Raw genomic sequence first — 19,096 nt, forward strand, 5'->3', positions numbered from 1 at the left:
TTAACTACAATTCCAGTTGTTCCTTTTCCAAGAACAGACTGGGTTTGGCAAGGAATTATTCACGGTGAACCTCCTTTGCAGGGAGTGGTGCCGGCTGTCTTAATTACATTTTGGTGATCTCCTTTTAATTACCTGCCTCCCGTGCGTCCCCTAGAGGGAAAGGGTGACTGGTATCATATTTAATGAGCTTGAGGAGGATGCATTAACTATGCCTATTATTTGTTACTTCTTTCCCTTCTATTAAAAACACCAGCCCAGGATTAGATTTCAGAAATCATCACAATGAAGACAGGCTCGGCTCTCCCACACTCTCCTTCCCATTCCAGCCACCTTGACCAACCTAACTCACGTCCTTGCTCAGAAGTCTCAATGATCTTAAAGGGACTGAACTCTGGAGCAAGGAAGAAAGGGCAGGGATGGTGGTCAGCCCCTGCCACCACCTCCCCAGCCATCCGCAGATCAACAGGAGGAAGGGAAACCCCCACACAGCCTGCCCTGAATCGAACCACCTCTGGTTGCCCCACATTGAGGCCCCACACCCCATGCCTTCATGCTTTCAGCCTAGCAGTCCCTTGATCTGCCTGTCCGCCGGGCCAGCGCACCTGTGCCCAAGTATAGGCTTCTCAACAAAGCCCAGGGGGTGGCCCCGGCAGTGCCATGGGTCTCCCCGGCCCCAGCCTCTTCCAGCCCAGCATGCTCGCTCCTGTCCCTAAACACCTTTCCCATCGTTACTCACGTTTCAATTAATCTGAAAACCTCCCCCCAAGAATGTTCAGTGAAGTGTTTCCACTGGTGAAGGAGACCCTGTGAAGGAGATCAGGAAGCAAGCTGGCAACATTTGAAGCTTTACCCTTGGTCGGGTAATTCCAGAGTGGCCAGAGATGCTCATGATGACCCGCGAGGGAGGATGGCCGTGACCACGCTGAGCCGGAGCCCTGCCTCCTCGGCCGGGGGACCAGCTGGCCTCTGGACCCCGGGGTGTGTTGAGGACTCCAGGCGGTCAGGCACTAAGCCGCTAGAAGGGTTTGGGCTCATACTTCTAAGTGCTCACTAGAGGCACGCCAGCAGCATGAGAAGGCCGAACACTGGAGGCACCTGCAGGGCCAACGCTAGGCGATCGGCTCCATCCATTAGCACAGCCCTGTCCCAGCACACCCCCTCCTCCCTCTTTCCTCCCTCTAGAAGCCACAAAGAGGGGGCCGTTCCTGACTCTCAATCCCTCATGTAGCATGGATCAGCCAAGCCTGTCTGTTCCACTTTCCAAATGTATCTAGAATGGAGCCACGCCAGCAGCAGCCCCCCCGAAGGGCCGGGAGCTCCCTCCCTGCCCTGGCCCCTGGCCCCACGGGCTCTTCTCCATATCGCTGCCACAGTGATTTACTAAAGTGTAAGTCAGGTCATGATGCTCCTCTGGCCCTTGTTCCTGTGTGTTACTTGGAGTCAAAAGCAATTCAATCTTCACCATGTCCCCAAGTGACGAAGCTGCCTGCATATCCCTCCCTGACTGCATTTCCTTCTCTCAGGCCCAGGGCAGCCACACCTGGAGCTGATGGGGCACCCTCCTGCCCAGTGCTTGGACTAGCTGTGCCCCCTGACACCATCCCCTAGCGGTCACCTGTTCCCTCCCTCACCTCCTCCGGCTCTTGGTTCCAGCCTTTTCAGATCCGCCCTCCTTCTGTCCTGCTTTATTTCTCTCGGCAGCATGTACTAGAATCTGACATAGGATACATTTCTCATTTCTTGCCCATCCCCCCTCCCTAGAATGCAAGCGTCTGGAAGGCAGGGGCCATGTCAGTTTGGCTCACCGCCGACCCAGCACCAGCTCAGTGCCGGCCCATAGTGGGCCCATAGGAAATGCTGGTGGATGGAGGAGTGGGCGAATCCACACAATGGGATGGCACACATCAAAGGCAATCCACGTTCTGGAGAAAAATCAATAAAGCGGACGGTGCCAACAACAGCACAGTAAGTGGAAGAGCAGGCTCCAGGGGAAACCCTGCAGGGGAACCTGGAGCGGAAGTGGGGACGCAGGGTGAGAAAGCGAGGCCTCACCTCTCCTACCCAGTGGTCTGTGAACAATGCCCAGGAGGCTTGTTTAGGAAATTGAAGTGTGACTTAGAGGTAAGAAGGTATGTGGCCACTCTGGAAAACAGTATGGAGGTTCCTCAAAAAGTTGAAAACAGAGCTACCCTACAATCCAGCAATTGCACTACTAGGTATCTACCCCAAAGATACAAATGTAGTGATCCCAAGGGGCACCTGTACCCCGGTGTTTATAACAGAAATGTCCACAAGAGCCGGACTGTGGAGAGAGCCCAGATGTCCATCGGCAGATGCATGGATAAAGAAGATGTGGTCCATATATACAATGGAATACCACTCAGCCATCAGAAAGGATGAATACCCACCATTTGCATCAGTATGGATGGAACTGGAGGGGATTATGCTAAGCAAAATAAGTCAATCAGAGGAGAAGCAATTATCATATGATCTCACTCATATGTGGAATTTAAGAAACAAAACAGAGGATCATAGGGAAAGGGAGGGAAAAAATAAAATAAGATGAAATCAGAGAGGGAGACAAACCATAAGAGACTCTTAACCATAGGAAACAAACTGAGGGATGCTGGAGGGGAGAGGGGTGAGGGGGATGGGGTGACTGGTGATGGGCATGAAGGAGAGCACATGATGTAATGAGCACTGGGTGTTATGTGCAACTGATGAATCACTGAACTCTACATCTGAAACTAATAATACATTATATGTTAATTGAATTTAAATAAAAAAAATTTTAAAAACAAGGTATATAGCAGTAACAAGTTACAGTGACTGCTTTCTGGGGCACAGAGCTGGGGGGAGAAGAGTTGATTCAGTGATCTCTCCTTTTAATGGTCTCGTCACTGTTCACTTTCCTCTCCAAGGGGGCATATATTACTTTGATACAAATACAAAATGATTGTTAAAAAAAAGAATCTTTTAAGAGTTGAGAAAATCTCCAACAACCCCCAAATCAGCAGCATATACGCTCTGTCCTCGACCTCACCCCCAAAAGATACGTGTCTAGAAAACAGGATCAGAGGTAAATATACCAAAATGTTAACAGTGATCGCCCCTGGGGGTGACTTTAATTCTCTCCTTCAAAATTACTGGAATATTCCAAATCATGTAAAATGGACATAAGCGACTTCTACAAATATTAGCTTAAACCATGTGAAATTGTCAGTATTCAATCATTTGTGGCTCTAAAAATGGTGATTTCATATGATTTGACCCAATAGAAAAAATTATTTAAAAAAACACAGGACTGTTTTCAAGATCAATAAAAGTATTATTCCTATCTCCTGGCTTCAGTTATTTTATTTCTTTGGATTCTTTTCTTTAGGAAAGAATCCAAAATGTCGCTATAGAAAAAAAAAATGTCGCTATAGATTTACACATGGAGTGTTCACGGCAAAGTAACTTACAATGGCAAAAGCTGGAAAAAAGTCTAAACCCTTAAAAATCAGGGAGTCGATGGAATGCTACACAAACCTCTGAACCCACGTTTGGAAGACCTTTCAGTGACATGGTGCAATTTAATGTGAAGGAGAAAAAAGCAAGATCCTCGGTTATGTAGGCAGTGTTACCTCCACTGTGTAAAAGAATACGATATATTTGCACACCTGTGTCCACGGCAGCATTATTCATAACAGCCAGAACGGGGAAGCCACGCCAGCATCCCCAGTGACAGATGAATGGCTAAGCAAAATACGGTGTGTCCCCACCATGGACTAGTATTCAGACTTAGGAAGGAAGGAAATTCAGACACACACTACATGTGTGAACCTTGAGGGCATGAGGCTGAGTGAAATAAACCAGCCACAGAAAGACAAACACTGTGTGATTTCACTTATACGAGTAGTCAAAACCAGAGACAGCAAGTAGACCAGAGGTCAGCAGGGCTGCGGCAGAGGAGTCATGGGGAGTTAGTGCCTGTTGGGTACAGTTTCCGTTTTGCAAGATGAAAAGGGCTCTGGAGGAGAATGGTGTTGGTAGTTGCACAGCAGTGTGAATGGATCCTAACACAACGGAACTGTGCACTTAAAAATGATTAAGATGATAAATTTTATGTTGAGTATTTTGCCACAATAAAAGAATTGGGGAGAAACGCATTAGAAGGGGAGAACAAAGGACGTCCGAGGCAGTGTGGCACATCGAAAGAAGGTCAGCTCTGGAGGCCATGCTGGGGGAGGAGGCCACGCAGGGGCCTGACTTCCAGAGCTTGTCCGTGTCCCACGGTGAGACTGTGGCAGGGACCGGCGCGTGCACAGCAGGGGCTGTTCTTGCCAGCACAGCATCATCCTGGGGTTTAGAGCCCTGTTCGCTCTTTTATACTTTCCTGTATTTTCCAAAATTTCCACAATGAATATGTATTTCTTTTAAAGTCAGGAGAGGGTGCCTGGGTGGCTCAGTTGGTTAAGCGACTGCCTTTGGCTCAGGTCATGATCCTGGAGTCCTGGGATCGAGTTCTGCATCAGGCTCCCTGCTCGGCAGGGAGTCTGCTTCTCCCTCTGACCCTCCCCCTCTCATGTGCTCTCTCTCATTCTCTCTCTCTCAAATGAATAAATAAAATCTTTAAAAAAAATAAAAAACAAAGTCAGGAGAAAAAGTTTAATCATTAAAAACAGTGAGGGTCACCATAAACAGAGAGAAAAGACGAGTTACAGGCCAGGAGGAGGTATTTGTAACCCCCATAACCAACAAAGGATTAGAAGCCCTTTCACAGACAATGAAACTTGAATGGCTCATAACACAAGAAAATGTCCAGCCTTCCTAATATTCAGATGGGCAGAAATGAAAACGTCTGACAATACCATGGATTACCGGGGCCCTGGCGCGTTATGAGCTCCAGGTGAGGCTGGCAGGAGCGTGCATGATTGGTAGGGCCACAGTGACGGTCCCAGGGATGCTGAACACGAGCCTGCCCCACGCAGGGGGACTCCTGAGAGTCACAAGGAGACAGACACAGAAGGCTGGCTGGCGCTTTGCTTGTAATGGAGAAGACTGCAAACAACCTACATGGTCATTAGCAGGAGGGTGATAACTGAATGGGGTGTGTTCACCTAATAGAATATATTCATTTGATGGACTAATTTTATAGTAGCCTAATAAGGAAATGAACTGAAGCTAGTGGAATAACATGGATACATCTTGAACACATGATAGTAAACAAAAAAATAAGTGCAGAAAACAATACACGATATGGTACCATTGATATAAAGTTTTAAAACGGCAACGCGATAGTATCTATTGTTTAGGAATGTCTGTCTAAATAGCAAAGATGAAAGAAGTCACAGCCCCACGGGACATGGCGCACACTGAGGGGCCTGGAGTTGGGAGCGGACTTCTTGCTCACAGAGCAGCTCTACCGCTTGCCATCAGGGTGACTGTGCACAAATCACAGGGTCTCCATCTATAAAAAGGGATATTAATAGCACACACCAGGTAGTGCATCAAAGCGGGTTTGAACGGGTTAATATACGTAAAGGACCAGGAAGAGTGGCCCTCAGAAGGCACTATATAGCATTTACTGTTGTTATTAGTATTATAACAAACCTCAAACCTTAAAAATGTTCACACTGTTTGCTCTAGTCATCTAATTTTCAAGAATTTGTCCTAGATCAGTGATGAAAGATTTATGCACTTAGGTGTTCAACATACATAAAAGTTTGCAATTGGAAATGACATTAAGTGTCCTGCTGCAGGGGGGACACCTCAATATATTGAAGGACAGGCCTGCTGTGATTTGACTGTTGCATTAGTTTGGATTGTTCACGTTTATTTTCATCCCCCGCCCGTGTGGGCAGGGACTGTGGCACTCGTGTGTTGACTCTCAGTACAGAATGGCGATCAAAGAAATCTGTGTTGGCTAAAACTAGATTGTGATTATTGCTAATGGTGTTGGTCTACATGTTGGTTACATTTAGAGATCAAGAAACAGCCAGAGAATAAACAATTTGTGCAGCCAGAAATGCAGTCCGAGGAAGGAGCAAGAGTCCTGTAGTCAGCCACACATCCTCTTCCAGGAAGCCCTCCTTGACTTTCCCAGCAGTCTTTCCTGCGCCGAGCATGCCTCTGTTAAAGCCCACTACCTCCGTGTTTACCTCCACCCCAGACTCGGCTGATACATGTCCCAGGGCCCAGCACATAGTGGGTCCTCAACAAGTAATCTCCCTAGCGGGGCCCAGTTCCCTCATTTCCAGCTCAGGGCCTGACATAGTGTGGGCCTCACGTCTTTGGATGCCAGATCATCTTCAGGGATCTAAGATTCTCGAGAAGTCTCAAATAACCAGATAAAAGCAAGCTCCCAAACTTCTAAGAAAAGAAAAGAAGATAGAAAAAAGAGTTTTCAATAAAATACATATATTTACCTTCTAACATTCTATGTAGAATTTATACTGAATTTTCATTTGGAATTAGCTAATCATATGAGGTGATTGCCAATTTATCTGGTGTGATTTTAATCAATTATCCATTTTGCAAAAACTACTTTTAGCCCATTTTCAAAGAGAGATGCTTGTGTGCTGCTGACATCCTTACCTCTTCAAAGAAGGAGCTGAAGTTCTGGAGAAAATATTTCCAATTTATATGGGGGATTAGATGAATTTTCAGTTTTCTCAGAAAATAATGGTACTGGTTGTCTGTGAGTTTGTAACAGAAATCCTTAAGAACTTGTCCAAAATCTGAAGCCTTTACAAACCCAGTGTCCTCTTTATCCAATGCAGAAAATGCCTAAAAAAAGAGAGAAAAGGCAGATGCTACTGTCAAGTGACTATTTCAAAAATATTTTTCTGAAGTATTGCTTTTCTGAATGCAAATGAAATCAAGCGCGTTCAAGTGCCCTGTAAATTCTACCTTACCAACAAAATGCACGATGATTGACAGATGGGGACAGGTAAAGCACAGGCCCAGGGTGAGAGCTCCGGTACTGAAGAGAAAAGTCGCTTTGCTGGCTCCTCTTTGGATTCAGAGAGGCAGAGGAGTGAGGAGGAGCCCTGGCCCCCTTTCCGCAGGTGAAGCCACGGGAGCTCCAAGGATGCTCCCGGGCGGAAACCACGTGCCCAGAATCTCCCCATCCTAGCTCCTTGGAGCATATGTCCCTTGTAACGGGGGGGCTCAGATGCAATCCCACCACATTGGGGTATGGGGCGGGGTTCTAAAGGTGGAGACTGATGTAGGAGGAGGAGTCAAGGGACCACCGTGTCCCCACTCCCACCCTGAGGCTTGCACATGGAGGCTGCTGCCCTTTCCCCACCCTGGGCCAGTGTCCGTGCGGCCTTGCCTCACCAGAAGGCCCCTGTGGCCACGTGCCGTGTCCGGTGTCTGAGGTGCTGGGGTGGCCAGGGCCAACCCAGCGGTACAGTAGTCAGACTGAAAAAGTGCAAAAACGTGCTATAAAAAGAAAGCACATTTTTTTCCATCTGTCGAAACAAAATCATTCATTTTTATTGCACTAGGAAATCTGTATCAAGTGGTAGGTTAAGATCTTTTTTTCTTTAGTAAGAATTTAATGTGCTCGCAGACCCCAAACCGAATTCCCCTGTGGTTAATTCTCATTCAGGGCTAATTAGGCACATCCCATCAGCCCATGGGGGTGGTGATATATGTGTACAAAATTAACCTTAAAATACTGTCTAGCTTTGGGTTTTTTGTTTAGCCTGTGGTTACAGGACAAAGCTGTGGAGAGTGGAAAACCCTCTGACCACCAGTTCGGAAGCAGACTTTGAACCAGGCTCTGCTGCTTACCAGAAGACCTTAACCTCTCTGAGCTTGGCTTCTTTGGTATACAAAAGAAGTTCTGGAGAAAATATTCTGTATCTCATAACATTCTGTTTTACTATGGCCCCCAAACACACCTATCTGTGTACCTGGTACACAGTGGATTTCAAGAAAGGATCATGAACATGAGCACGGTCAAGTGAGCATTTGTGTGACCTGCACTTCCCTGGGTCTGCGCGGCCTCCCCCATGTGTCAAGTCCGGCCCACCGAGCCGCAGGACGGGTAGAAGAATCAAAAGTTAAGAGGCTTAAAAGTCTATAAACTCTTCAGAAATATAAGGTATTGTTGTGTCATTTCAGAAACAACAGGTCTGAGACAGGTCTCCAGTGATCTGTAGAGCTGTGTAAATGTGCCAGGTGTCCTCTCTGATGCCTGTCCTCAGACATCGCCATTCCTTCCGCTCTGCCCCCAGTGCTCTCTCTCCCTCCAAGCCCTCTGCCACTTGCTTGGCCAGAGACTCTCCACTCTCTGGCTTAAAACATCTCTTGCCTAAAGGGTGTTTCTTGGAAGTGAGAACCACGGTTTCCCCCAAAGGTTCTAAGGACATCAGTTTGAGAAACATCCTGATAGATGTTAATGGTGCCCCTTTAAGTCAGAGGGGGCAAAGCCAACCTGCAAATGGATTTATTTGGCTTATATCATGCTTTTGAAAAATCTGGAATATATGCTGACATTTAGAAATCAGGAGGTTTCATAGCTTCTCATGAAAAAATGACAAGCTCTAGCAAATGGGGACCCAGGTGGCTGGGGCTGAGGAGAAGCTGCCCTTTCGAAAGGGCTGTGTCTCCAGCCTGCTGTGGCCACCACCCGGCCCCCTTCATCATTTATATTGCCCCTGGTCGTGGTGAACAACCAAGTGTGCAGGGCTCACTGGGTAACTGCTGGGCCCGGGGCCATCTCAAGCACAAGCTCTGGTCCGAAAGGCACATAGGTGGTTTTCCAGATGACCTGCATGGTTTCTAGATGACCCACAACATATCTAGACTACTTTTTATCTTTAGATACTCATTAAAATAAGGACATAAAAATCTTAAATCCTCACAGAGAACTCCTAGATGTGAAAAATGTCTGCTCTCCAGTATAAAGGTCAAGTCCGCTGACCTTCCAGAACTTTCATAGGCTGGCTGGGTGGCACTTGCCTTTCCCCTGCTCTCTGATCTCTTATGCTTGGACTCCAGAGCCCACCTGGCCTCCCTACGCTGAGAGGATTATTCACGTGGGGGAATTAGTGATCATAGTCCTAGGTTTTGGAGAGGGTCTGTAAGTCCACCTATGGCAAACGTAGGACAGAGCTGCTCTGACTCCACCTCGCATCGCACAGGATGCTTTGGATTCACCATCTCATTAAACTGTAAGACCTGTCCTCTGCAGACAGAATTTTCGCTTCTTCCTACTGTTGCAGGGGACACTGAGGTATGGATCTGTCTGGGGGACCATCACCCCACCAGGAGCATGGCCCAAGCACTATTTTCCAAGGACTCTAGTGGGGGTCACAGCATCATCCCCATCTACACCAGGGCTTGGCACGCTCCACAGTGTCATACAGACGCTAGCTATAAAATGTCATTGTGCTCGGGGGAGTGCCTTCTTGCTCCTCCCCTGGCTCCTAGTGGCCTTTGCCATGAGTCTTGGTGCTGTAGCTGGGTCCTGGCCAACCCTCCAAGGCTACCTCATGCGATGGGCCCAGTGCTCACAGGATGTGTTGGGCCTCCTCACCTGAGGACTCTGTCCTCTGTCCTCCTGGCCTAGAACCCCTTGCCCTCATTCCAGACACAGCACTTGCTAAACCCTGAGCACTTCTACATCAGAGAGCACCTGCTGGGCACAATTGTGGTAGCTTCCTGTAGAGCTAGGGATACACATTTGTTCAAATGCACAAGCTGATTTTGACTGACCCATCCGAGTCCTGACACCCCATGAGAGCGAGGAGAGGCACAGGGGTCCAGGAGGAGAGGAAGGCTAAGAGCCACTTTTCATGAATGGACACGAGCACCAGCACTTCAGTTTCTAGACTAAAAGTACTTTCGGTCTGTCATACCATTGACAAAGCCACATCGGAGGAGGCAACAACTTCTTGGACGTTCTTGACAACGTCCTCTGGGTCCAGTGTTGAGAAATTGACTTGCGTGTTCTCCTCTTTTTCTTTTGGCTGAGGTCTTATTGGCTTGCTGCTCTCCACCGCTTTCAAGAAGTCAAGGTAATTGAAGGAGTTATCATGCCAGCTGATTCCCCAACTTGTCCCAAAAGAAAGAAAAGAATACATTAATTACCAAAAAAAAAAAAAATCCCTATCACATATTCTTTCAATAAATAGTTGCAGAGCAGAGAACGGTGAGCAGAACGTGAGTAATGTGAAGACACTCTTCTCTGGCCTATGGGTGCACGCACGCCAGTTGCTATGACGGTAGACGGGCACCCACAGGTACCATCATATAACAGAGCGAGGTGAGGGATAGACGTGAGGGCTGCCGGGGCCACAGACTGTCCTGCCCTGAGGCTCTGAGACTTGAAGGCTGGACAACAGGGCTCAGGCTTCGGGGAGCGGACGATGGGAAGAGAAGGCGCAGCTAGGGCACCTGATCCACTGACTGGGGCAAACCAAGGTGCCTCAGCAGAGACGTGAGGCTTGCAGAACGGTGGTGCGGGGAGATACACCTGGCAATGGGGTCAGGGACAGTCTGGAGGCAAGGCTGGGGGGCGTGGGCGCTCAAGGTTGTGATCATTGCAACCTCAGCTAGTGAGTGCTGGGCTGAGAAATGGCAGCGGGATGTGAAAAGAAGGGAAATACGTCAAAGAGCGTGGAAAGGCACAAAGGAACTGAGGAAAATGGATGTCAGATTCTTTTTCAAGATTGGCGGAACAAAGGTGTCAAGCCGAAAGCACCCAGGAAACAGTTTTACAAAACCTATATGCTTAGTACTTTCTCAAAGAGAAATTCTGAGTGCACGTCTCAATGAGGACACACCAGGTAGAAACAGAGGCTCCTTCCTGCCCTCAACTCTAGCACAGAAGAAAATATCTTTAAAGTCTAGAAGAATATATTTTGAGAGAAAATCCCAAAGTTTCATGAGAACATAGAGCATATTTAAAGATGTAATAATTCAAAATAAAGTTTAACTGCATTCAAAGTTCCCATTTTTGTCACTTAAAGTCTCTGAGAATTACTGGCACTCTGACACCCAAACTTTCTATCAGCAGGGTGGAGTGCACATCAAAGAAGAATAGTGTGGAACGTTGGTTAAGCCAGAGAGAGAAGTTTCTAGAGACTCAGATATCTGCTTCTAAAGAAAACGAGCCAAGAGCTGTGCTTTTCCAACCCACAGCTGCAGAGCGGCCTTCCATGGGCCCCGCGTCGCTGGCTCACATGACAGAGACATGGAGGAAAAGGCTAATCAACTCTATTTCATCAGCAGGATAAATTGCCAACTTGGTATTAAAATTTAGTAATAAAATCAAATGCATATGCTAATCGCAGTATTATTTAGAAAAGTCTATTTTGGATCTGGAAACGAATAATCTACATATAATTACAAATAACAGAGATGTTTATCATCAAGAGGTCTTTGAGAAGAAACAAGCAACCAAGCGTTGGATCCTTATTAAGGTTTCAATTTGTAAAAAAGTTGATCACCCCCATTGAAAGGTGGACTACAGAAATCCCACAGTCTTTTTGTTGTTACTTAGAAAAGTACCAAGCCTAACCATGTTTTAATAAGACTCTCTTACAATCATTTAGTTAATTATTTATCTGGTGCTGTTTTTCTATGATTTATTCATTGAATGCATATGAATTCGCATTTAGCTGGAAATACATTTAGTGAGAGGAGATCCTGTTTAAGGAAGAAGAGAACGTATAGGCATATTTGAGGAGGAAAGGGTCCTTCTTTTCATTACACACACACACACCACACACCACACACACACACACACACCCTGGCGCTGAACTTCTCTTGCTCAAACACAATGGAGCAACGGCTTCAACATTTTAAGGAAAAATGATTTTCTCCCTAGGATTCTATGCTCAGACAAGCTAGCAATCTGCATGAAGGGGATTAAACAATTTTTTCAGACAAAGAACTCAGAAAATTTATTTCCTGCCCACCCTTTCTTAGAAAGTTACTTCAGGAAGTACTCCAGCAAAGTAAGATCAGCAATTGCTGTAAATCAGCAATAAAAAGGTATGTGGTGTAGGAAACAGGGGATCCAATCCTGTTGGGAACAGTAGGGACAGACCTGGGACAGGACAATGGTCGGGGAGGGGCAGGCTGTAGGATGGGGGCACCTGGGGAAACCTGTCAGAATGGGAAGTGGGATGGAAGGCTGGGAAAAGCTGAAGGTTGACAATGTTGAATTTTACCTGAGCCCCGTGTTCCTAAAAAACAGCTCTTTATATTCCTGGAAACAGCTTACACAAAGAACCACCTTTCCCCGTACGACTTAGAAAAGATGCATGGACACCCAGGTGTGCCTACAAGACGGTGGACACAGAGGCTCAGGGATGGTGCCACTGGCAGAAAGCGACTTTTCATTTATGACCTGGGCACTGAACAGTATTTACATAGGCATAATTGTGAAATGCTGGTCAATAGTTTTTGAGTTTCAGAATCAACGTATGAACCAAGCACAGCAGAGCCGGTTGTGGCTCCAGGACAGAAGGTTACATGTAACTACCTTTTCCCCAGAGTAGAACTGTACCTGAGCAAAGACGGGACATGGAACGAGCAGGGAGACAGCGGTAGAAAGAGGGGGTGCTGACATGCACAGAACTGGGAAGTGTCAGTCTGTCCTGACAAAGCTGAATGACCTGAAAACCAATAGCTTTTCCTGTCCATTCAGGAAACTGACATCACAGGGCAAAACATCACCCCCAAATCTGGAAGGATCTGGGCAAATACAGAGAATTACAGCCAAGGTGTGCTTTCCTGGATTAAAAGCCTTGGGAGCCAGAAGCTGGAAGGAACACTTCAAGGGTCGCGTGAAAAACGGGTGGAGGCTGTTTATGGACTGTGTACCGGTAAGAAACTCGTGGGGACCCGTCTACAGCGAGGAGTCATTGTGGGGTAAAAAGGAGAAGGACTGGATGCTCTGTATCACTCACCATCAGGCAGGGACTGCAAACCAAAACCACAATGAGGTGTCACCTTACACCTGTCTGAGTGGCTAAAATGAAAAACATAGGAAACCACAGGGGTTGGTGAGGATGTGGAGGAAAAGGAACCCTTATGCACTCTGGGTGGGAAGGCAAACTGGGGCAGCCACCGCAGAAAACAGTATGGAGGGTCCTCAAAAATTTAAAAAGAGAACTACGCTGTGACCCAGTAATCATGCAACTGGGTATTTACCCAAAGGATACAGAAACACTAATTCAAAGGGCTACATGCACCCTATGTTTATAGCAGCATTATCTACAATAGCCAAACTATGGAAGCAGCCCAAGTGTCCCTGATAGATGAATGGATAAAGAAGATGGGGTGGGGCCCCTGGGTGGCTCAGCTGGTTAAGTGACTGCCTTCGGCTCAGGTCATCATCCCGGAGTCCCGGGATCGAGTCCCGCACTGGGCTCCCTGCTCGGAGGGGAGCATGCTTCTCCCTCTGACCCTCCCCCCTCTCATGTACTCTCTCTCTCTCATTCTCACTCTCTCAAATAAATCTTAAAAAAAAAAAGACTATACTATCCCCCTCATTAAAAAAAAAAAAGAAGATGGGGTGTGTACATCTATCTATCTATCTGTCATCTATCTATCTTTGAATATTGCTCAGCCATAAAAAAGAATGATATCTTGACATTTGCAGCAACATGGATGGAGCTAGAGAGTATTATGCTAAGTGAAATATGTCCATCAGAGAAAGACAAATACCATATGATTTCACTCATAAGTGGAATTTAAGAAACAAAACAAATGAGCAAAGGAAAAGAGAGAGAGACGGAGGGACAGAGACAAACAAGAGACAGGCTCTTACCCACAGAGAACACAGTGCTGGTTCCCAGAGGGGCACGGTGGGGGATGGGGGTTGCAGAGTATGCTTATCATGATGAAAAAAAAAATAAAACATAAAATAATTATACCATCAAAAAAGAAAAATAGAAGGACTGGTTGAGAGTCCGTGTGGGAAGCACTTGGACCCCATGGACCTCCTGAATTCCAAGTGTCTCGGAAGCTGTGCCCCTCACCCACCACAAAACGGGAGCTCTGGAAACTGTGCTCTCTGGAGTCCGGGTTTCTGAACTAAAAAGCGGGTGTCCTAGGGCAAGATAGGGAGGGTTCTTAATGAAAAGAGGGATTAAGTGGAAGCTTGCTTATATCCTGACTTTACTAAATAGTTTCCTATGGCTCCATAACAAAATGCCAGAGTAGTGGGTGGCTTAAAACACCACACATTTCTTCTTTTCCACTTCTGGGGCACCAGAAGCCAGAGGTCAGTTTTACTGGGTCAAGATCAAGGTGTCAGCAGGACCGTGTTCCTTCCAGAGGCTATGGGAGAATCTGTTCTTTGCCTCCTCCGGCTTCTCGTGGCTGCTGGTGATCCTTGGCTTGTGGCCACACCACTCCAATTTCTCTTTCTGTGGTCACTTCTGGGTGAAACCTCTCCCCGACTCCCTTTTATAAGGACACGGAGATCCGAGGCCCACCCAGACAATCCAGGATCATCTCCCCATCTCAAGACCCTTAACTTAATCACATCTGCAAGCACTCATTTTTCCTTATCACATAACATTCAAAGGTTCCAGGAATTAGGACCGGGATATCTTCAGGGGGGCATTATGCAGCTTGCCACACTGACTGTTGGAACTTCCAGGCTTCTTCTCCCAGGCAGCTCCCAGAGTGTTGGCAGCAGGGCACCAGAGAATCTTCTCTGGTTGGGTTGCCAGATTTAGGAAAACAAACCAACAAAAATTTAGTGGGACACCCTGTTAAATTAGAATTTCAGGTAAACAAAATAATTTTAATATAAATTTATCCCAAATATTGCATGACACATACTTAAACTGAATATATTATTGTTTATCTGAAATTCTAATTTAACTAGGCATCCCTATATGTTATGTGATAACCCTAGTCTCCGGGAAACTTGACAGCCCAAAAGAAAAATATTAAAGATCTTGACATTGGGGGTCCTCCAAGGACACTCCCTGCCAGGTTGCTCTACCACAGTAGTTCAGACTGAAAATTCAAAGCCAAGTCAGTAAGCTCCACCTACCTGCCCAGATTCTAATTGGCTTCTTAGAAACTCACTCTTAAAATAAGCATATTTTCGAGGAGAGTGTCTAACATGGAAAATAGTAGAAAAAAGTGACACTGAGGAGAGATCCCTCAGGTGAAGAAAACTTTTTAAAAAATCTGTTGTTAATACCTTCAGGGAAATGAGATCTCGCACAAGAACATGATGCTCTGAAAGACAAACATTCTGAGAGCAAAAACAAGTTCTGGTCATTAGAAATATGATAAGTATGACAGCAGAAACAAAAATCCGAAAAGAAGGGCTGAGAGCTAAAGTTGAGGAAGTCTTCCAGAAGGGGAAGCAGGAAGGAAAAGTTGGATGATGGGAAAGATTTTAAAATATGAGGAAATATCCTATGTGGTTGAATATTCAGTAAAAATAAGAGTTTCACAAAGAACAGGAGAGGAAGTCCTTAATGAAGTAATCCAGAAAGTTTCACAGAATTAAAGAGTATGAAAAAGATGAGCTGATGTGTCTGAACACTCCAGAAAAAGATTTTACGACTCGGGGCATGGTGGGGGTTTCATTAGTGATATTGAGTACACAGAAAACTATGCAAACAAACAAAAATCATTATTAATTCCAGGGAACCCAAAATGCTACGTAGGAAGGGAAAAGTGATCCATGAAACAGGTCACAACGTTATAAACCCTGAATACTGATCTACCCGAAACTGTGATGCAGCCACATGGGGGCCCACGGAGAAAAGTTTGTGGGTCCCCATGGAGAGGTGGAGGCTGAGTGGGTGAGGTGGTTGGTGCTATGTGATCGGCGAAGGAAAGTTAAACCCACATCTTCCTGGTATGGAGTCAACAGACACTGCCTGAAAGTTACAAACCGGGAAGCAGCACATAGAAAGCTTGTCACTTAGAACCACGAGTTAAGTACCAAATGGTACCCATGAAAGCGTCAGCTTTGTGGACCATGGGGACGGGGAAATGCGGAGAAGCAGGGTGAAGGGGCTGCTGTCTTTACTGAGCCTCGTAGAACCATCTGACTCCCACCAAAGGACATGAGTAACGTGGGGAAAGCAAAAACTAATGTTAGCGGAGAAGGATTATGCTGTTGAGAGCCATGGGGAAGAGTGACGTGCGCCCTCCTTGTGCTTTGGGTTGACTCCACGGAGCCTGGCCGCAGGGTGGCCCGGAGGTTACTTCACTGTTTGAATGGACAGAGAGGAAGAAGCGAAAGCCATTCGTTTTCCATTTTCTAGTCCCGACTATGTGAGAAGCACTGTTAAGCCAGCGGAGGAAAACCTGCGTAGAAGATCGGTCAGCTCCTCTTCCTTAAGAGAACAGCCACACTTCTGCAGCATCTTCTGCATCCTGCCTATGGGTATACAGCCGTTTTTCGATCTGTCTAGTTTGGTGAGTGCTTTGCTGATATCTTGATAATGGTCCTTAAGCTTTTCCCTGAAAGAGAAGACATTTTAGACACCCTAAAACCAGGAAAACAAATCATTTCTTTAAAGCAAGAGTTCCATGATTGTTCTAATGATGATTTGCTTGTTCATCAAAGAACTAATTTTGAAGATGTTTTGCAGCCTTGGTGTAATGCTTACATTAAAAGGTATTCTGGAAAAAATAATAGGTCTGTATTGTTGTCATGTTATTATTATTATCATTAGCAAAACTGTGTTAGAGAAATTACAAGCTTTTTTTTTTTACTAGAATTGGTACTTTAAAGATAGAACGAGGAATTAAGACCCACAGTGATATTACAGACATATGAAATACACCTTGATTCTCCCAGTGAAAACCCATGGAGCACCTACTCTGTGCCAGCTACCACTCTGGGTGTTGGGATGCATCTAGGAGCTCAAACAGGCATCCCCAGAAGAACTTACATCCCCATGGGGCCAGGCTGGTGTGAGACAGAAGGGGTGAGTGCAGTACGTCAGTAGAGACTGGACAGTGGGGCTGAGAAGACCCGCAGTGGGAGCGGGGCTGCAATTCCCATGGGGAGGTGCAGGTGGGCCCCACTGGGAAGGTGGCACTTGAGTAGAGATGCATGTTACCCCCAAATAGCTCTCCTGGGCCCCAGGACAGCCAGCACCAAGGCCCTAAGGCAGAGGTGCGGGAGCTCGGGGAGTGAGGAAGGTGGACAGGCTCTCAGTGTTAGCCGGGGAGAAGGGGTGCCCTGGGACACCTGGCTTCTTACCAAATACTGTGTTGTTAAGAAACACAGCCACTGTTTGTGGCCATCAACTGGCAAACCAGGAGCTGTGCTGTCTTCATGTTCTCTCCCACTGATGCTTCTTAACAACAGTGCAAGGGAGGTAGGTAACTATCACCCCACTTTATAGACGTGGAACAAGGGTGCCCAGAACCATGGTGGATTCAGGGACCGACCGGGCCTGCCTCTCGCAGGGACAGAGGCAGCGTCCAGCTGCAGCTTCTGCTGGAGGGCTGTTTTCCTTGCAGAACATGTTCAAGTTTCTATAAATCCATTTTTTAAGGAAAATTCTTCCCTGACCAAAAAAAATATATTGTTAAGGGTCTAAAAAAGTGTGGAAATCTTTAGGGATGAACCATCTTGCACCTGACTTTGGTGGACTGATGCTAAACTCCATGACCTTGGCTCACCCAGGTCTCTAAAAAGAGAGACCTCCTTCCTACTGCCCTGAGCAACATGCTTGTCTGGTGGGCTTAGACTAGGGCTTGGCTGTGGGGTTCTTATTCAGGGAAGAGAATGTGCTATAAATTCCAAACACAGAATCTTTGCTGGTAATTGTCTACCACCTCAGAGATGTATTTGCGGAGAGAACAGTTCCTTGAGCATGCCTAGGAGAAAGAATCCAAAGGAACAGAACAATCCAGAATGAGGAAGTTGAGTGGGAGCACACAGGTCAGGAGGGGGGAGTGGCACCGACTTGGAAGCCACATGGGCCATCCACCCCCTTCCCTCCTTAGCATCCACTGTGGAGCTGGCTGACTGGGCATTTGAGCAACTGATACAAATGAGTTGCATTAACGGTTCTGCAAATGTATACCAACAGAAGCAACATTTTGGATTCCTTTACAGGTGTATGCTGAATTCAGTCCCATGTTACAAAATGACTACTCATCATCACAACTATTATATTCCACTTAATCCTTCAAAATGAAAGCAAATGAAGGTATAAAAAAATCAAAACATTTTTTGAGATACATATTTTTAGAAAATTGAGGCATTCAGCATTTCTTGGACTGGTTTCTAGGCAGTAATTATTTCCCTTGCAGAGTGAATGTGTGCACAGAGTAAATGAGGGTTTGGAGCATCGATTGCACCATGCCAAACAGAAACGGTGGGAGCTGACCCTCGGGGATGAGCTGCTGCTGCCCTGGGTCCGTGTCTGGTTCCTGGTCTGGACAGTGAGTCAGTCCGAAGAGGGCACTGTCATGGCCAGTGGACGGCCACAGAGCCCTGCCCGGCATGGCCTTGCTGGGCCGGGCTTCACCGGTTTCGCTTGTATACCCCCCAATCCACATCCCGGAACAGGCCAGGGCTAATGCAGCTAGCTCATCAATGCTGCTCTGGTTCCAAATCTTCAACTCAGACTTGGGCAAAAAAGAGGAAGGCATGGAAAATAAACGTGAGTTTAAAAAAAGGATTCTTAATTTTCAAAACGTATTTGGGGCACTCTAAACAAAATAAATTCTCTTAGATTTAAGAGGCAAATATAAATTTTGGTCACTTTACATGAACCTGACTCTCGTCTGTCTCATCAGAGGAGGTAGATCCTGTTTACTTGCCAATTTTACAATTCGACATCTTTGAGAAAATGGAAGCTGGTCAGGCATTTTTGTGAAATCAGGCTTGTCTTCTTTGGTAAGAAAGTGTAACTGTGGCAAGGAGGACAGGGTGAGTGTGAATTGGTTAACTAAACTTGGTGATCTGAGATGCACAGTCTGGTGGCTCACAGTTCGCACGACAAATAGAAACACGGGAAGGGGAAGAATGAATGTGCCGAGAGCGTGCCGAGGACGTGAGATTTCTCTCAGAGCCTCATTACTCACAAGTGGCAGGAGGGAAGACACAAGTGGGTAATGAGGCCAGCCCTGTCTGGTAAAGATA

General features: G+C 46.4%; 1 protein-coding gene across 1 annotated transcript in view; it reads right to left on the reverse strand.

Annotated features, from left to right (window-relative positions):
- The window catches only part of EFCAB6 (EF-hand calcium binding domain 6), a 204,428-nt gene that overhangs the window by 33,135 nt on the left and 152,197 nt on the right, over positions 1-19,096 (reverse strand). The window contains exons 22-24 of the mRNA XM_028115294.2: positions 16,297-16,452; positions 9,858-10,053; positions 6,580-6,771 (exon numbers count right to left, since the gene is read on the reverse strand). Coding sequence (XP_027971095.2) covers positions 6,580-6,771; positions 9,858-10,053; positions 16,297-16,452 — 544 coding nt within the window. The remainder of the gene's footprint in view (positions 1-6,579; positions 6,772-9,857; positions 10,054-16,296; positions 16,453-19,096) is intronic.

The sequence above is a fragment of the Eumetopias jubatus genome, unplaced genomic scaffold (genome assembly GCF_037043125.1).
Source record: "Eumetopias jubatus isolate StellerSeaLion01/CBP00866 unplaced genomic scaffold, mEumJub1_p1.0 scaffold_8, whole genome shotgun sequence".
NCBI lineage: Eukaryota > Metazoa > Chordata > Mammalia > Carnivora > Otariidae > Eumetopias > Eumetopias jubatus.